Raw genomic sequence first — 16,424 nt, 5'->3', positions numbered from 1 at the left:
AATATGTCATACGTTCGTTATCATTAACCTTTACTACTACCTACCTATATACGTAGCTTTTAGTCTGATTTTACTCCAAGATTAGGATGCAATTGTGACTTGGAGTTGTATCGACTGGCGGGTCATCGGCTTTTGTCCTGTAGCGTAGCAATGCCAAGGTTGAATAATCGTGGAATTTGACTCAATCGCTCTCAATGTTCAATAGTAGGTAGATGTTTGATCGGAGAATTGTTTGATACTACATTTAGAAAAGGTTTTCGTAATGTAGGTACCCACCCGTAAGATGTCTCGTCGCCGCTGTTATCCCGCGATAAAATTCCCCGCTCAGGGGTCGTTAAGAATCGTTGAGCTCTACAGAAGCACTTATCTGCTATTGTTATTCTAGACTAGGTAGTATACCTAAAAGAATAAGTTCTATCTCGAGTATCAACCGCAAAAGATAGAAATGCCCTTCTTACAACCTCGCTTGTTCATTTGACGCACCCCGACCTGCTGCCTCCGCAGCGACAGCCTGCGCGAACGCGGCCTGGACATCGTGTTCGTGAATCCAACTCGGGTCCGCGCGGTTCTTTATCCTGGCTCTCAATTGCTCGTCTGACTCTAATTTCTTTCCTTCTGAGTACTGCGCTATCTTCTTCAAGTTGTTCTCGTGGACGACCCTCATCACGCGGTCGGTATGCGGCTTTCGGGTCCTCTCGTAGATGCGTAGGGCTTTCTGTATCTCCGCCTCGGTGGGCTTCTTCTTCGCATCCACGGGGAAAACGTGTAATATGGACGATGCGAATGCCCATGCATCGTCGAGAGCAAGGCTGCCGCCCGCCGCGAACGCACCTCCGTGTGCATGGGCGGCGTCGCCGGCAAGAGTGACTTTCCCATTTCCGAGGACCCAGGTTTCTAGGGGATGGGCTGCTGAATTCGGGTAAACTCTAGTGTGAGGTACTGCATCGACGATCTGGCGAACTAGAGGCGACCAGTCTTTGTAGAATTCCCTGATAGTATCCACATTTCCGTCAGAGTTCCACGTCGAGTCCTTATAAGGGGCATCGGGAGCGTTGGGGTCTGCTTGATAAGACCCTACGACAGTGAAAAGATCTCTTCCGAGTTTCGACACGAAGAAAGTCCGGTCTGGCCCCCAGAAGTGGTTCGCCTCGTCTGGTAAATCCTTGATGTGAGCGACGTGGGAAATGGGAAAGACGGATCGGAAAGCCACCCATCCTGTCCAAGCAGTGCTTGAAGTCGGAACGAAGAAAGTCCTGACGGGTGAGTGTATTCCGTCCGCACCGAGAATAATATCAGCAGTAGCTGTAGTGCCATCCGTAAATGTTATTATGAGCTTCTTGGTAGCAGCATCGAATGCGACAGATTGGAATGACTTGGACAAATGGATTTTAGACGGATCAATGTGTTTCGCGAGCGCCTCCTGTAAATGCGCTCGGTAAAAGCGGGAAGTCAAGTGTCGGTATTCGACTTCTCCAGCATGAGAATCAGTTGATACGATCTCATTGGTCTTCCAGTGGCTGGATGCTACGTTAACTTTTGAACCTTATAAGTTTAGGGGTGGGACATACCGATAGATCATAGGATATCTTGATTTATTACGAAAAGCAACTTCGTCATCTAAGGCATTTTGGACTCCCAGCCTATCCAAAGTTCTCATTCCATTAGGGCCAAGCGCAATAGAAGCTCCTATTTCTCTGAGTTCTGAAGCTTTTTCGTATACCTGCACATCAATAGCGGGGTGGTGTTTCAGTGCGATAGCTGCACCAAGACCGGCGATGCCGGCGCCAATGATGGCGATTTGAAGCTTTGAGGAGTCGGTCATGGCCTAAGATATCACAATATGCGATTAAAGTATTATAGCTTGTATTGTGGAATTTATCAATGTATTTTTTGCTTATATGGGGGGCGAAACACAAGATGATATACAAAAGTATCGTCTCCGGAGCCGGCTCGGGATTGTGTGATCGACCGGACGGACCCGAGATTGCGCAAGACAGGACTGAAATGGCGAAGCAATATCTCATTAACCAGCCACATCACCCCCTCTAGAACGTCACCATTTCGGGAAAAGCCCGAAGGTAAACCATGCGAATCGGACCGCAGTTACATCGTAGTTATCGCAGTGCGACAACCGGATCCAGGTGGTCTTCATCGGATCACGCTTCCTACAAGGAGACGTGTATCCGACTTTGGGCGCCGTCAAGGATGTGTTCGCCATTATTGTGGGGTTTGACGCGTGCAACCCAGTTGGTATCGTCACTATTCAGGAGTTTTTCATATATTCGTGCTACCATTACTTAACGACGTTGGCCAAGTTCTATTCCATTCCTTTGGGATAGGCCGCTGTTCCTAACGTCGGCGATATGGCGTCTAAAAATGGTGTCGGAGAGACCTCCTCAACCGAAATCATCGTCGAAGCTCCTAAACTACCTGATAAGTTCGCCGACGAAAGTTATAAACTCTTTTCGCAAGTCAAGGTCGAACCACCTACCCCCGAGGAAGCGGCACGAATCCGCAAGAAGAGCGTCCGATGGATATTATCATTCCTATGCGTGGGATACCATCTGATGTATGTCGATAAACAAACGGTATGTACCTACTCTGTATAGATAAAATTATCAAACGGCACTAATCCTGATTATTTTATTCTTCTTAGCTTGGAAGTTCATCTATTTTGGGTATCCTCGAGGACGGCCACTTGAATACAAACCAATATAACTGGTTAGCCTCGATATTCTATCTTGGCTACCTATTAGCCGAATGGCCTCAAAACTGGGCGTTACAGCGATTCCCAGTTGCAAAATGGTTAGCCGGTAACCTCATTGCTTGGTAAGATGGTCCTATGTCTATCAAGTCCATGTCAGTGCTGACCTAAATAGGGGTGCCATAATACTGTTACATATTCCATGTAATAACTTCGCATCTCTGTTCGTCGTTCGCTTTGTGCTCGGATTAGCAGAGGCTTGTATTGTTCCAGCGTTCCTGTTGACATTATCCATGTTCTTTACGTACGATGAACAGGCAGTTTTAATGCCTATCATGTGGGCTTCGGGCAATTCGAGTCCCATAACTTCAGGCTTACTATCTTACGGGGTTCTGTTCATTAATACAGGCAGTTTCTCCTCTTGGAAGTGGTTCATGGGTAAGTCACTTATCATCATCTTATGAAATTTCTAACAAGACAATTAGTCATTACCGGAACCTTGACTATTATATACGGCATTTTTGTGTGGCTTTTCTTCCCCGATAATCCTATGTCTGCCCATTTCTTAACATTAGAAGAGCGAGCGCAAGCCATTCTTCGCATTGCTTCAAATCATTCAGGAATTGAGCAGAAGCGATTCAAACGTCATCAACTCATCGAGGCACTGAAGGATCCGAAGACGTGGCTCTTCTTCCTCCACTCGTGGTCTCAAGAAATGGCCAACGGCTTGACCAGCCAGTATTCGCTCATCATCAAATCGTTCGGTTTTACCACACTCCAAACTACATTATTGGGCTGCGTCACTGGGCTCACATCTTTGGTTTCGCTTGGCATTGCGGCTTTCATATTAGCAAAGACACGTAATAGTCGGGCATGGATCTCAGCTGCTGCGTATATCCCACCTATTATTTCCAGCGTACTGCTTATTGCTCTTCCTTGGAGTAATCGTTGGGGCCTCCTTTCGGCCATCTGGATTCGATCAACCGGTGGAATCCCTTACAGCGTGGTCATGATCTGGGCAGCTAACTGCTCTGCTGGACACACGAAGAAGACTGCGGTCATCGCCCTCTACCACGTAGGATATGGACTTGGCAATATTTTATCGCCGCAACTATTCCAAGAGCAGTATAAGCCCAGATATATTGTTACTTGGTGGGTTATCCTCTGGGTCGCTTGCGTACTACCCACATTCATCGTCTTATACTTAAGATGGTATCTGGTAAAAGAGAACAAGAGGAGAGACTTACTCGCTCAGCAAGGGGCTATCAGGGAGATCGGTGTCATTGAGCATATAGATGAAGATGGCGAACGACGGGAAGAAGTGGTTGATGCTAGACAATTAGATTTGACTGATCGGGAGAATCTAGCCTTGTAAGTTCTACGGCCCTCACAAGCTTGTCGAGCACATACTGACGGATAGGTACACAGCCGTTATGTGCTATAACTTCTAGGTAAAGACTGGTGTACATGGGTAGGTAGGTATGGATGATAGAACAGCGATCATTCTGAACTTACTATGTGGGCGGAGAAACTAACCCAATTATGTATCGTGAGCTTTCTTGAGTTTATACATGCATACATACAAACAAAAACACATCCACATACATCCATGCCAACCTAAAAATACGTGCCCGTAATATCCATCATGTCCCTGTCATAGACTCATCTGCCGTACCTAGCGAAGCGGAGCAGAGCCCACAACTCCCCTACCTACTGACCATTATACGCAAGCACATCATGCTCAGACTGCGAATCCGTGACCACATCCTTCGTAGCCAGATCCTGTATACGATCGCACAGAGCGACGGGATCGCGCGCGCCCTCGAGGCTCAGGAGGTAAGCGCCGAGGCCGGCGATATGCGGCGTCGCCATCGACGTGCCGGAGATGATGGCCGTGCTGCCGTTGTTCCAGGTGCTCAGCACGTCGACGCCCGGCGCGAACACGTCGACCAGGTCCCCGTAGTTCGAGAAGGGCGCGCGTGCGTCGTCCCGCGAAGTCGCGCCCACCGTGCACACGCTCGGCTCCGACGCCGGCGAGTACTGCGACGCGTCCAGGTTCCCGTTCCCGGCCGCCACGGCGAGGAAGAAGCCCGCCTTGACGGCCTCCGCGGCGGCGGTGTTCACGGATGACGAGAGCAGCTTGAGGGCGCCGAGGGAGATGTTTCCTACTGCCTTTCCGATTCCTGGGGGTGGGTGATGTTGCTTAGCTACGATAAAGAAAGTGGATAGGGGTAATAGAAGGCGCATATGGTAAGTAAGGTGTGTAGAACTTACTGTCTTTCGATTTCGCATCGTCGACCGCCCACTGGATGCCGGCGATGACCTGGCTGATCGCGCCGGATCCGTCCGCGCCTAGGACCTTGACGGCGACCAGGTGCGTCTTCTTAGCCACGCCGTACGTGAGGGAGCCGGTCGTTCCCGCGACGTGGGTGCCGTGCCCATTCTCGTCCGTGTCGTTGTTGCTACCGTCGACGAAGTTCTTGCCAAATGAGGCGCGCCCCTCGAATTCCGGGTGGTCTAGGTAGATGCCTGTGTCGATGATATACGCATACGTGCCCTTGCCGGCCGTCTCATCATACTTGTACTCAGAGGCTCCTGGCTTGCGGCTGGAGAGCCGGGCTAGGCCCCATGGCGCGGAGCTTTGGCTCGTTAGGGCATTGATGCTCACTTTGAAGTCTGGCTCGATGTAGGCAACCTTAGAACGTATTAGTCGCATTTGTCATACAAGAGGAAAGGTCGGTTCTAAACGAACCTCGTCTAGATTTGCGATTGAGTTGATCGCGTCGTCCGAAGCTGATATCGAGTACCCGTGGAAGCTCCCTATCTTGTAAGTATGCTTGGGCTCGGTGCCTCCCAATATGCCGGTGAAAGTGCTGTGAAGACTATCTGTCGCACTGTCCTTAAGGACGGCGATCCAGTTACCCGGAATAGCTTCGGCTCGTGCCTCTAGGATAGGGGCCGCGAGGGTAGCTAAAGGAGCTGTCAGGAAGGCGCCGAGAAACTTCATTGTATAAAGAGGTGTCCGGTCTATTAGCGGTTGCCTATAGTATATAAGGCAATGCTGTCTTTACTCAATACTGCGCGTAGAGGAGAGAAAGAGAGTATCCAAGTGTGAATCCAAAGACCAAGACCAAGCTGCTAGCTATAATGACTCGCGAGTAGCAGAGACTGGCGTAAAGCTCAACTTTAAAGGCTTAAGCTTTTTCAAGCATTGCATGCTGCTGTCATGACATGAGCATACTCGCAGGACAATGCCCGATAATGCAGGGCCCGGCATGGCATTGCGACCTGGCGCTGTCACGATGCACACCATTTTCCCTAGTCAATCTTCATCCCGTCGTAGCACCGCGTCTACTACCCAAATAGCTTAGCAGTAGCTTCCTCCCTTCGGGAAAAATAGAATGAATCTCAGGCGGGATAGGGTCGTATCGAGAGGGTCTTGCCAAGCCTGCGCCGGGTTTTCCTCAAGCTTTTGAGTGCCGGGAACCTTAACGATGATGTGAATGGCGCATGCTTCCTTTTTGGTGTAGCTAGCGACGGACCAGCGGTAGCAGCCGCATTTTCCCCTCATTGCCAGGTGGTCATCCCGTATTGTTAATGGTTAATTACTTGAACACTATAACCGCAGTAGCTTATTAGAGATCTTCGCTTCAGTACCGTCCCGGATAATCAGCTGATTGCCAGAAGATAGTGATATATTTCCGTACCTCTTAACTGCACCCACCTCTCGAAACATGTAAATCTGAGATAAGATACCTAGTGAATTTTGAAGAACTTCCTGTAGGAATTGTGAGTACTGTCGTTCTATCAGGGGCATTCTCGCATTCGTCTGATGTTATAAAATGTAGGATAGCGCAATACATATCTCAAGTTGATATTTATAGGGGTAGTAGGTATGAGGGAGAATTGTGGTAGTGTTCATAATTCGGCGTCTTCTCCGAAGTGCGAGAACAGAGGTCCACTTCTGCGATATTCCTTGGTCCATGTCTGGTCAGTAATACGTGAGTTCATTTACGTGTATGCATGAAGATATCGGGAATCAAGGAATAAGGTGGGAATGCTTTACACGAGAACTTTAAGTAAAAGATGAACAATATCCTTTGAAAGAGTTATGACCTAATTAATTAACGAGCTCAGGGATTTGAATTCCAAGCTCCGCGGAATTTGAAGAACGAAGATGTGATACTTCATCAACTTCACTTAAGGGGATATACGCCAACATCCATACATCCATGGATGGAGTGGAAGTCAACAAGCAGTGACGCCTCGTCCGTACCTCCGTTAAAGCTTAGTGGATAATCTTCTCTACGCAGTAAGAAATCCAGGGGGCTCAGCCACTAAGAAAAGCGCCACACAGCCCGAGGCACGCCTCAATTACGCTTTAGCCTACCTAGGATGAGTTGGAAATTTCCATGGATAGTCCCCGTATGAAGCTATCTAGCTTTTCTTATAAATCCCCAACCTCTGATACGTCTCCCAATCCACCCAAGGCCTCTCAAAAGCCGGATCGAACGCGTCCCGCACGCATCCCATCCCCTCCGCGATCTGATTACCGCCGCAGCCCCCACGCCCAAACGGGTTTTCGGCCCCGCGGTACAGGAAGTCATCGACCTCCTTCTCAACCCAGATGGCGCGCCCAGCAAACCCATTATTCGGCGTCTCCACGCCAATCGCGACCCTCGGCCTCGCGTCCTCGTGCCTGTCGCGCCAGCCCAGCCTGTCGCGCATGTCCTCGAGTAGCGTCGCGTAGCAGCCGCTATTATCCAGGAAGCCGAGGAAGCTCAGCTCGAGCGAGCGCAGCGCGGGCGGCAGCGCCGCGAGGAAAGCCACCGCGTCGTCCTGCGCGACGAGGAAGTTGCTCAGCCCGAAGTGTTGCAGGCGAGGCCACTTCTCGGCCGGGAAGACGTTGCGCAGCGGGATGAAGTGCTCGATCGAGCCCGCGCGTCCGGGTCGTGGCGCACGTCCGTCCGCAGGCTCAGGTGCTCGAGGTCCGCCGCCTGCGCCAGCGTGCGCCGCAGGTACCCGTGCCGGAAGGGGCACCAGCCGAAGTGCTCCTGCGAGCCGACGAGGAGGTCGAGGTCGAGGCGCCGGAAGCCGGGCCGGCGGAGCAGCGCGACGAAGTCGTTGTACTCGTCGCACGGCTCGTCGAAGATGCGGCAGTTGAGGCCCGTCTGCAGGTAGCGAGCATCGATTAGGAGTTCAGTGACGTGGTGGTGGTGGTGCTGCTGCTGTTGCCGCGCGAGCTCGCGCATGACAACGCGGAAACCTCGCCAGTTGTTCTTGTACTCTTCGCCGTCCCACTCCTCGGCCTCGGGCGGCGCCTCTCCGGCGTCTACGCATGGCCAGCCGCGCGGGATCGGACAGTTGAATCCGTACGGAAGCGAACGGATCATGGGCGATTCGTACAAGGGAGTATACAAAAACCCGTGTGCCGCAGGCGTAATGACAATTCTCTTCAGTGCGGGAAAACGCTCCAGTCCGTATTGTAGCAACCGGATGTCGCCGTCAGTACGTAAGATATGGTCCTGCCGCAGCAGTAGGTACTGGTAGTGATCCCACGACTGCCGGTCCCTCGCAATGTGGTCTTGGGTGTCCACTTCGCAGTACCTGTTTCTACGTGCATTTAATTCGAACTCATTATTCTTGCATGCTTTCACAAACGATAGTGGAGCTCCCGTAGTATCGAGGCATTCTTCCTCTTCCCAAGCCTCATCTGATTCGTATTCGTAAGTCCCCCTTTGCGGTAGGACGGGGGGCCTAGCCAGGCGCGCATCATCGTAGATGATTTCCACGATGTCCTTGCGGAACGTTTCGTGGTCAGCAATAGCGTGGAACACCTCAAGATTACGCGGATTGGGAGATAGAAACACCCTGGATAAGCGTAGGTGAGCTCTATCGTGGAAAAATTTGCATGTTTGCCTAAGGTTCTTAATGTCGCGATTGGGCAGGTACCTAAGATATGATGGAAGTAAGCAGTTCAGTGGGAAGATCTGTCAGAGTAACTGAGGATAGCGGGTCAGGTTCAATCAATTTATGAATTGGCAAAGCCATGTTTAGCGTACTACTATAGGAAGGGTTTATAGGATGACAATCGACAAAAATCACAAGAAGAGTTATTCCGGGAAATGGCCAGTTATAAATTGCTTGTTATATGCAGGTATGGTATTCACTACCCCAGTTTCCTCTCTATCTAACCACACCAGTCATCTCTCCTATTGAGGCATAGCAACTAGCCAGTAAGCTGGTTGATGCCTAGCTCTAAACTAGGGGTCTGGCACGAGTGACTTCCCCACGATGCGATATCCCGGTTCTAGGCGGTGGATAGGCGTTTGGTTGTCTGGTCTCGCTTCTCTCGAGTGTTGATGGCGTCTGTGGCCCATAGGATGTTTTCCATGCTTTGAGCGTCATGTACGGTTCGGACGCTTAGACTTTAACACCGCTGAATAGCTGACCCATTGAATCCTGCTGTAAGACTCAGCTGAAAGTGCGCCAAGCTTTTAGATCCCATATGGAAGAATAGCGACAGGATTCTCAATGGTTAACTTCCCGGTGGCGTGGAGGTTGGGAGAAATGCACAGGAAATGGAAGATGGAAAGGATAATGAACTTAGAGAAGCTAGAAGGTAGGCATTAGGTATATATGATCTGGGCGATGCATCTGGTATTTATCGAAGTGAGTAAGTGGTTGTTCAAGTGCCATGCATCACTCGAACCAAGTTCATGCCAGTCAGGTGCCATTTCATGCCGCTAGACCTCCCAACCAGATGTCGAGAGTACACTCCCTTTCTGTTAAAACGTCCAGGTCGTACGTTCATAATATGGCTTACGGTTCGGATTCGTGATTTCCGTGATACATATTTTTGGATTGCGGCCGTGTGTGAAGATGGGCGAGTGGGAGAATGAGCTGCTGGTTGGATCTTGGAAGGCCCATCGATGCTCTTGTATTACAAAATACTTAGGCGTATCGTCGCGCCTACATTTGCTTTTCCGTCTGCTGAGATATTGACCCATCGTTCCTTTCGTTTTCGGTTGTCGTCAGGTGGATTTAACGGGTGATAGTCCCAGAGAAGTTGCTCGATAAGTAAGTCCTAGAGTTCAACGTGATCCGTGCAAGGAACTTGGTGATGGTGAACACCTTAAGAAATACTAAATATATGATAACATAGGGTAATAAACTAATGAGCAAGAGAATAGCATTTGAGCGATGTAACTAATGTGTTTGAACGAGACAACGTTATTAAGTATCATTTCTAATGTCTAAAATTCTGGCCGCGGAGTAAATCGATGGCTCGTCTGAATAAGAAGTTGACTGAGACGTCCACTCAGTACTTCTAGGACTCACTTCATTCGTACATGATGCATTGGCCCCTGACAAGTTGTTATCCTTAATCATGTATGGTGCCGGTTGTTACCTATAAATTGAATATGTAGGTATGGAATGAAAATTCGATTTTCGTGTCAGTCCCATAGACATGTTAGCTAATGGGTCTCGTAGAGTATTCGGTTCTAAACATTCGTTTCGTAGTAGCACATTGTTTGAGCTGATACTTCCTTTATCTGCATCGGGCAGGTAACTAGCTAGACGGACTCGGCGAGAAGTAGAAGGATAGGTATAGAGTTGAACATTTTAGCATTGAAAAGCCCTAAAATTTAAACCAGAGTAGCAAGTTCGTAACTTCAAGGGGCTCGTATTGCAATCATTGAAATTCATGAATCGCTGACTCCAAAAACCCAAGGATGCTTGGAATGTGTAGCTGTATCTAATGTGGATGCTGCAATTCCAGCAGAAGTAAGAAACGTAAAAGTTGGTATCATGTCCGCGTCGAATCATGGCTCTAAAAACAGGAAAGCACGAAAACGCCGGTTTTTTTTCAGGTGTTAGCACACGTCATCAGTCCCACAGCCTTATCCATTGATCATGAAATAGACCGTTACGAGTTTTGTCGCTGTCCGGACATATCTTCACTCGCTTTCCCAGTGATCCATGCCCCCTACGTCACCATCTCCGTCAATCTCGATCGTAGTACCGAGAGCTTCTTTCCCCTGTCGGATCATGTCTCGTAATCTAGCGTTGAGGTCATTCATCTTCCAGTCAGTCTCCATTTCCTCTTGGAGTCTCCTAGCTGCCAAGTTCTTCGCCTCGGCATCCAATCGAGGGCTGTTGTTCCCCAATTCCTGTACCGAGTCGCGTCTCTTCATCCTATTTGACGGTGCTGATGCAGCTGAGGTCGTACTATGATTCCTCCCGTGGCTACGTTTCGGCTGGACAGTAGGGCTAGGAATGAAAGAAGGCTGTTGTGCAAGGCGAGCAGGCGATATAGCGCTAGGTGTTTGAGGGCGGCTTGGAATCGGAATTCTACTGGGAGTGTACGACGGAGCAGGGGATTGAGCTCGAGGAGAAGCGAAACTTGCCGGCTCTCGGTTGGATAGAGACACGGATCCCGCAAGGCTTATTCTACCGGACTGACGTCGAGCAAAATTCGGAGTACTCATTCGGCTCACAGGTCTACCAATACGACGGCGGAGAACCGGAGGGAACGTTTGCTGTTGATGCGTGTAATTGGTAGACGCTCGGGATGCTCTACTCTGCGGCCTCGTGTTCTCAGGTTGGTCCTGAACCATGACCCAATTCCTACCGAGCCCTTCATCTCCGGTAATTCCATCGTTGATTTGGCGTCTTTTTGCCGCCGGCGGGGGGGTTGACTCCGGTGTTTCTCGCTCATAATGGAACGGGGAAGAGTCTGACTGTGGAAACCCGCCGGGTGTCCCAGCAGGGTCTAAACTAGGAAGCGTGGGAATGTCGTGTTCGTTACACCAAACTTGGCCGTTCGAAGTTGAAAGCTGATTGGGCGGTGTCTTCACATCGTATCCTTTCCCGCCCCCTGCGTAGAAACCGCGGAACACGCCAACTGTGCAAAAATCAAATACCTTACCAACAACCCCACCGATCGTATTTAAAGCAAAAGAACCCCATCCGTTAGGCTGTTGCGGCTGGGAGGGCGACGGCTGCGCCAGGGTTGCGTAGTTTGCAGGCGACTCGATCTCGCTGTGCGGGCGTTTAGAAGCGAGCACACGCCTATAGTCGATGTCAGAATAAACGCTATCCTCCAGCGCATCGTTAATGTCCGTAGGAGCCACCCCATTCGGGGATTCCATATGGCCGGCTAGAACGTATCGTCTTCCTCCTTCCCCGATATACCTGTTCATCTCGGTCTTCTCTTCGTAGGCGCCATCGTAGTCTAATCTTGTATCATTCATAGGTGTAGAATCTCCGTATGCCCGCCTCTTTCTCTTCGTATTCTGGCCGGGTATTGTCGCATCAGAGTAAATGTTCCCAGTAGATTTTCCTAGATACACAGAACTAGAAGGAGAGGATGATATAGGAGGTCGGAACATTCCAGGGTGGACACCGGACAAGGGAGTTCCATTAGGAGCTTCAAAGTGGAACGCACCAGGCATGACGACCTGTGGTCCGAATGACATTTTAGTGTACGCAAAATTCGAGTTAAAGGCGGTGAACAGCTATTCGGATGGACAACTTGCTCCTAGATTTGAGGTGAATTGTATTAGGTTAATCGCCAGTAGAAAAATAGACGTGCGATTTTGCAAAGCTTCTTTCTTTTAGAAGATGACAAGTGCTTGTGATTCGATAAGACGGGGTGACAATGCGTTTGTTATCATAGCTCGACAGCACTGATGATGACAAAGCGTCAGCAGCTCGCAACAAGGCCGAGGATCGACAATGACGACTATTCGTGCCCTCTGTCGCTAGGATTCGTCGTGTTATCCTATTGTCCTGTCGTCGTGTAGGTGTTTTGGATGCAACGCAAACGATGTTGTCGTCGCTGGTGTAGATTGTCTTAGAAGACTGAGAGAAGACAAATAGAAAAGATGATGATGGAGGGTGGGATGAAAATTTGGAGCTCGTAATCACAAGCCTCTTTTTGAGTTCGCGTGGTCTCCGGGCGTACCCTGCTAGTAGTGTCTCTAAGGTTGTGTGACGACGCTTGTGAGGGATCGAATTGCCAATTGCCAATCGGGGAACCTCTTTTAGCTGTTGGTTTGGTGGCTCTTGCCTCTCTTGTCTCACTTTCTGGCCTATGTCTGCCTGGATGGCTAGATAAACTCTGCGGCTAGTAGATTCAATGTTCCGGTTATACTGAAGTCGTAACCTTGCAAAATGTAGAGTCAATGTAATCGAGGTAAAACATTAAATTTAGTGACCGATTTACCGAGATGCGATGACAGACATCTACTTGTCTAGGAGGAATCCGCTGGCCCGTATGACGAATGGTATCTAGGACGAACGTGGCAATGCGACAGCTAATAAAATGACGAAATCCTTGTACTAAACCGGTTGGATTGGTGACTGGCGACGTGCAAGATTGAAGATGATGTAGTATAAAATCTGGAATTCTTGGAATCTAGCTGGTCTTAGACATTTGGACCCTGAATGTTGACAGAAGGATAAACTTTGATTTCTGGAAGCTTTGGATGGCTGAGTTGATCCTTGACTCGTTCGTTGCCGGGTCAGAATCAACTGTGAATAAAGGAAGCTTGGAAGTCAACAGTGGAATTGGTCTGAGCGTTGCTATTGTTTAAGGCTACCGGCTTATTAGCGGACCAGGATCCCGGATCTAATATAGTGGGGCATTGCGGGGCACGAACGGAATATGGATTCATCTGATCCTTCCACTTCACGACTTTACAGTGTACAATAATCGATAAGTACCTCTCCGCATCAAGGTGTTATTCGGGCATTTATATGGATCTTTCCTCACTCTTCTAATATAATGGCAGTATGAAGAAACTTAGCACCAACGCAGAAATATAACAATATTTCGTTGTTATTCATAACCACCATGCGTCTCGTCTCTATCTAGATACCTAGTGTATGTTGGCCATTCCGAAGTTCCTATCCCGTTCTGCCCGTTCTACCTAGTTAGTGTGATGACCCTCTATGTCCGGCACGAAGCAAAAAATCGACCAAAATATTCAGTGCTGATAGGGGTCCGGTATCATGCTGGATCAGACCCCTTTTCAAGCCAGGACTCTCATTTCGAATAATAGGCATCTTGGCCCTTAGATGTGGCCTCCTTCACACCGCCATTCACACCAGCTTCGCCGTGAACGTGCGCTTCCGTACCCCAGAATTCATCGCGCTCCTTGAGAATCTCCCTCGCCCACTCTTGCGTTTCCGGCAACACTACTTTAGTCGCCACATACGCGAACTCGCCAAGGTCGAGCCGTTTATCCACACGCTTCTCATACTCCACCATCTGCAGCAACAACTCCATCTTGTCTATATCGTGAACAAATAGACTGTCTATTGTCTTAGAGTCTTCGTACTCTTGCCAAATCGCTCGGATTTCTTGTCCCGCGAGACCTCCATATACCTTACCGAGAAGGTTCTTGGAAATGTAGTCCATCGTCTCGGCCTCGCGACGGCTCTTCTCCGGTTTCGGGACGCCGTCTACGGGTGTAATATCTCCTACTACCGACTCGGCCATATCGTGAATCAGACACATTTTCATGCATTTATTGAGATCGACTTTAGGCGCAAGCGACGGAGGGCAAAGGAAGGTCATTAGCGACATGCGATACATGTGGTCAGCGATGGATTCGCCTCTACTCCAACTATTAGTAACAGCTATATTTTGATTTTGAACATAATACTTCACCTATCGATACCGAACCGCCGCCATCCTTCTCGTTTACCCGTCTTGAGGCGCTCGAGGATGTGAAAGAAGGGAACCGGTGAGCCAGACTCCTCGACGGGGGCTTTGGGGTGAATTGTCGCCAACACCTTTTCGACCGACCAGGGTTCGGAAACCTTAGGAGTGATTACAACGCCAGGATCTACACCGGTATTCCGTTTAGACACATTGAATTCGCCTAATATATGGGGACGCCACACTCACCCAAGCTCTCCTTGCTACCACTTCCAATACTGGAAGACATTTTATTGTCCTTCACAACTCGGATCTTTCAACTTGGACCTCGTAGTAGCTGCGATATGCTACAACAACGGAAGACTGGTGAACTTGCGACGAAGGAGGCGGGGCAATCTGCAAGCGAGGATATGACAGGATACCAAATAAATGATTGAATTGGTTAGGGAAATGGTATCTATTAGAGTAAGCGAATTCCACCAGTCCTGGCCAACCTTGGAAAGAGTCGAGGTTTGTCAAGACTCAAAAGGCGGCTTACGTGAATTATATCGAGAAGCACCAGGCCAGGAGGTGAAGAGTGGAAGCGACGAATAATATTAAAAGCACTTGAGGTGCCCTGCAGAAGAAATGAGCCTAACGCAGGTAGCCCCACGTGGCTGATATTGCCCATGGGTTAGATATCCGGGCTTATCTATTGGTTACCGGCGTTGTGACTGAAGATCTTGACACAAAGATCGGGTTTCCACGACGCCCCTGACGCCTAAGGTGGAGTTCCGGCATTCAGCTAAATCCTTCCAGCGCTGTAACATCCCGCCCGTTACGTCGACCGGTGACGGCATGTCACGATACAGAACGTTCTGTCCCAGGCTGTAGACGGCAACCTACATGTATGATGTCTGTTTGTTGCTACCATCCTCTGTCGCACAGCACAAGCCACGTCAGGGGGCAATCTGTTCAATCTATGCCTGCTCATTAGTGGTATTGAATTGGGGCGTAACCCTAACAGAATGACAACCCTATATTGAGGTCGTAGGCTTTCATTGGTTTCCAGGAAAGCCTGCTAGAGTAAGTCTAAATACGTTAGACAAGCACGAAAATGATCACGCATAATGTTTCTTCGTTATAATACCTATGTGACAGATGCTTCATTAAACAGAAAAGACTCATCAGACCTGCTCAAATTTCTGCCGATATTCTAGGTCAAATGTATCTTCATTATAACAATACGGTATCACCTACCCGAGTCGTCAATTATATCCATTAATCATTCCTCCCTCATTACTTCCGCCTGGAACCATCCATCAGCAATGATGGTCCTGATACAATGAATTATCCGCCGCCAGATCTCCAACTATGAAAGTTCCGAGGAAGAGTCCTCCTAGAACCGCCAAGAAGTAACCGATATTCATCGTCATGACTGCAAGCATCCTATTCTCTGATTAGCGACAGGGCATCATGCAGCTTTATAACTCATGAACGTCAGAGAGGAGCCTACAGCAAATATCCCACGGTTGCCAGCGCGAACTCAAATGATGCTCTACTAAGACTAGTCCTGAATCTCCAGACAGCCCAACGCCTTCGTATATCGCTGTATACGCGTATGAAAGGCGATCGAGTGGCCATGTCCTCCTTTTGATAACTGGCCTCCTCGTCAGGTATGAGTTCTCCCCTATGTCCGACGGCCGCATTCCATACTGACTTCTCAAGAACTGGTTTCAGTGCCAGCATGAAACGCATAACAACTGCAAGAACTATGAGAAAAATGCAAGTGCCGGCATATTCGGCCGAGGTTGCGGGGGTCCATGCTTTGGAAAAGAGCGACGTCGTGGATGAGACGAAGAAAGTCATCGACATCTGGGGCATCTGGGAGTCGTCCATCTCGCCCATATCCATGCCACTCGGCGTGTCCGACATATCCATCGCCGTTGCCATATCATTCACCGCTGGAGAAATGAGCGGGATGGTTTTCCTCGCAACTAGCACCGATGTATTCCGTGACCGCTCAATCGATACTGGCGGTGTGTTCTGAGACATTACCTACCGGACACA

The 16,424-nt window shown here is 49.3% G+C and overlaps 6 protein-coding genes across 6 annotated transcripts; 1 reads left to right on the top strand and 5 right to left on the bottom strand.

Moving 5' to 3' along the window:
- Window positions 1-5: 5 nt before the first annotated feature.
- On the bottom strand, window positions 6-2,092 carry F4807DRAFT_96657 (salicylate 1-monooxygenase). Its single transcript, XM_048003712.1, has 2 exons — window positions 1,569-2,092; window positions 6-1,517 (listed from the first exon to the last, which is right to left on the bottom strand). The coding sequence occupies exons 1-2, from the start codon at window positions 1,820-1,822 to the stop codon at window positions 455-457; spliced, it is 1,317 nt and encodes a 438-aa protein (XP_047854063.1). The 5' UTR covers window positions 1,823-2,092; the 3' UTR covers window positions 6-454.
- A 271-nt stretch (window positions 2,093-2,363) lies between these two features.
- F4807DRAFT_460759 (MFS general substrate transporter) lies at window positions 2,364-4,079 on the top strand (the record flags this gene model as incomplete). The annotated part of the gene is made up of 4 exons (XM_048001572.1): window positions 2,364-2,588; window positions 2,657-2,829; window positions 2,880-3,142; window positions 3,190-4,079. 4 exons carry the CDS (start codon window positions 2,364-2,366, stop codon window positions 4,077-4,079), a joined length of 1,551 nt encoding a protein of 516 aa, XP_047854062.1.
- Window positions 4,080-4,414: 335 nt separating this feature from the next.
- F4807DRAFT_460758 (oryzin precursor) lies at window positions 4,415-5,711 on the bottom strand (the record flags this gene model as incomplete). Its single annotated transcript, XM_048001571.1, has 3 exons — window positions 4,415-4,911; window positions 4,979-5,399; window positions 5,457-5,711. The coding sequence occupies 3 exons, from the start codon at window positions 5,709-5,711 to the stop codon at window positions 4,415-4,417; spliced, it is 1,173 nt and encodes a 390-aa protein (XP_047854061.1).
- A 4,954-nt stretch (window positions 5,712-10,665) lies between these two features.
- F4807DRAFT_451851 (uncharacterized protein) lies at window positions 10,666-12,186 on the bottom strand (the record flags this gene model as incomplete). Its single annotated transcript, XM_048000271.1, has 1 exon — window positions 10,666-12,186. One exon carries the CDS (start codon window positions 12,184-12,186, stop codon window positions 10,666-10,668), a length of 1,521 nt encoding a protein of 506 aa, XP_047854060.1.
- A 1,571-nt stretch (window positions 12,187-13,757) lies between these two features.
- F4807DRAFT_460756 (HD domain-containing protein) lies at window positions 13,758-14,664 on the bottom strand (the record flags this gene model as incomplete). Its single annotated transcript, XM_048001570.1, has 3 exons — window positions 13,758-14,331; window positions 14,385-14,562; window positions 14,625-14,664. 3 exons carry the CDS (start codon window positions 14,662-14,664, stop codon window positions 13,758-13,760), a joined length of 792 nt encoding a protein of 263 aa, XP_047854059.1.
- Window positions 14,665-15,676: 1,012 nt separating this feature from the next.
- On the bottom strand, window positions 15,677-16,409 carry F4807DRAFT_460755 (Ctr copper transporter family-domain-containing protein; the record flags this gene model as incomplete). The annotated part of the gene is made up of 2 exons (XM_048001569.1): window positions 15,677-15,803; window positions 15,871-16,409. 2 exons carry the CDS (start codon window positions 16,407-16,409, stop codon window positions 15,677-15,679), a joined length of 666 nt encoding a protein of 221 aa, XP_047854058.1.
- Window positions 16,410-16,424: the final 15 nt, after the last annotated feature.

This window comes from Annulohypoxylon truncatum (assembly GCF_022578515.1).
Source record: "Annulohypoxylon truncatum strain CBS 140777 unplaced genomic scaffold F4807scaffold_17, whole genome shotgun sequence".
Classification (NCBI taxonomy): Eukaryota; Fungi; Ascomycota; class Sordariomycetes; order Xylariales; family Hypoxylaceae; genus Annulohypoxylon; species Annulohypoxylon truncatum.
This window is presented reverse-complemented; position numbering and strand designations above follow the sequence as displayed.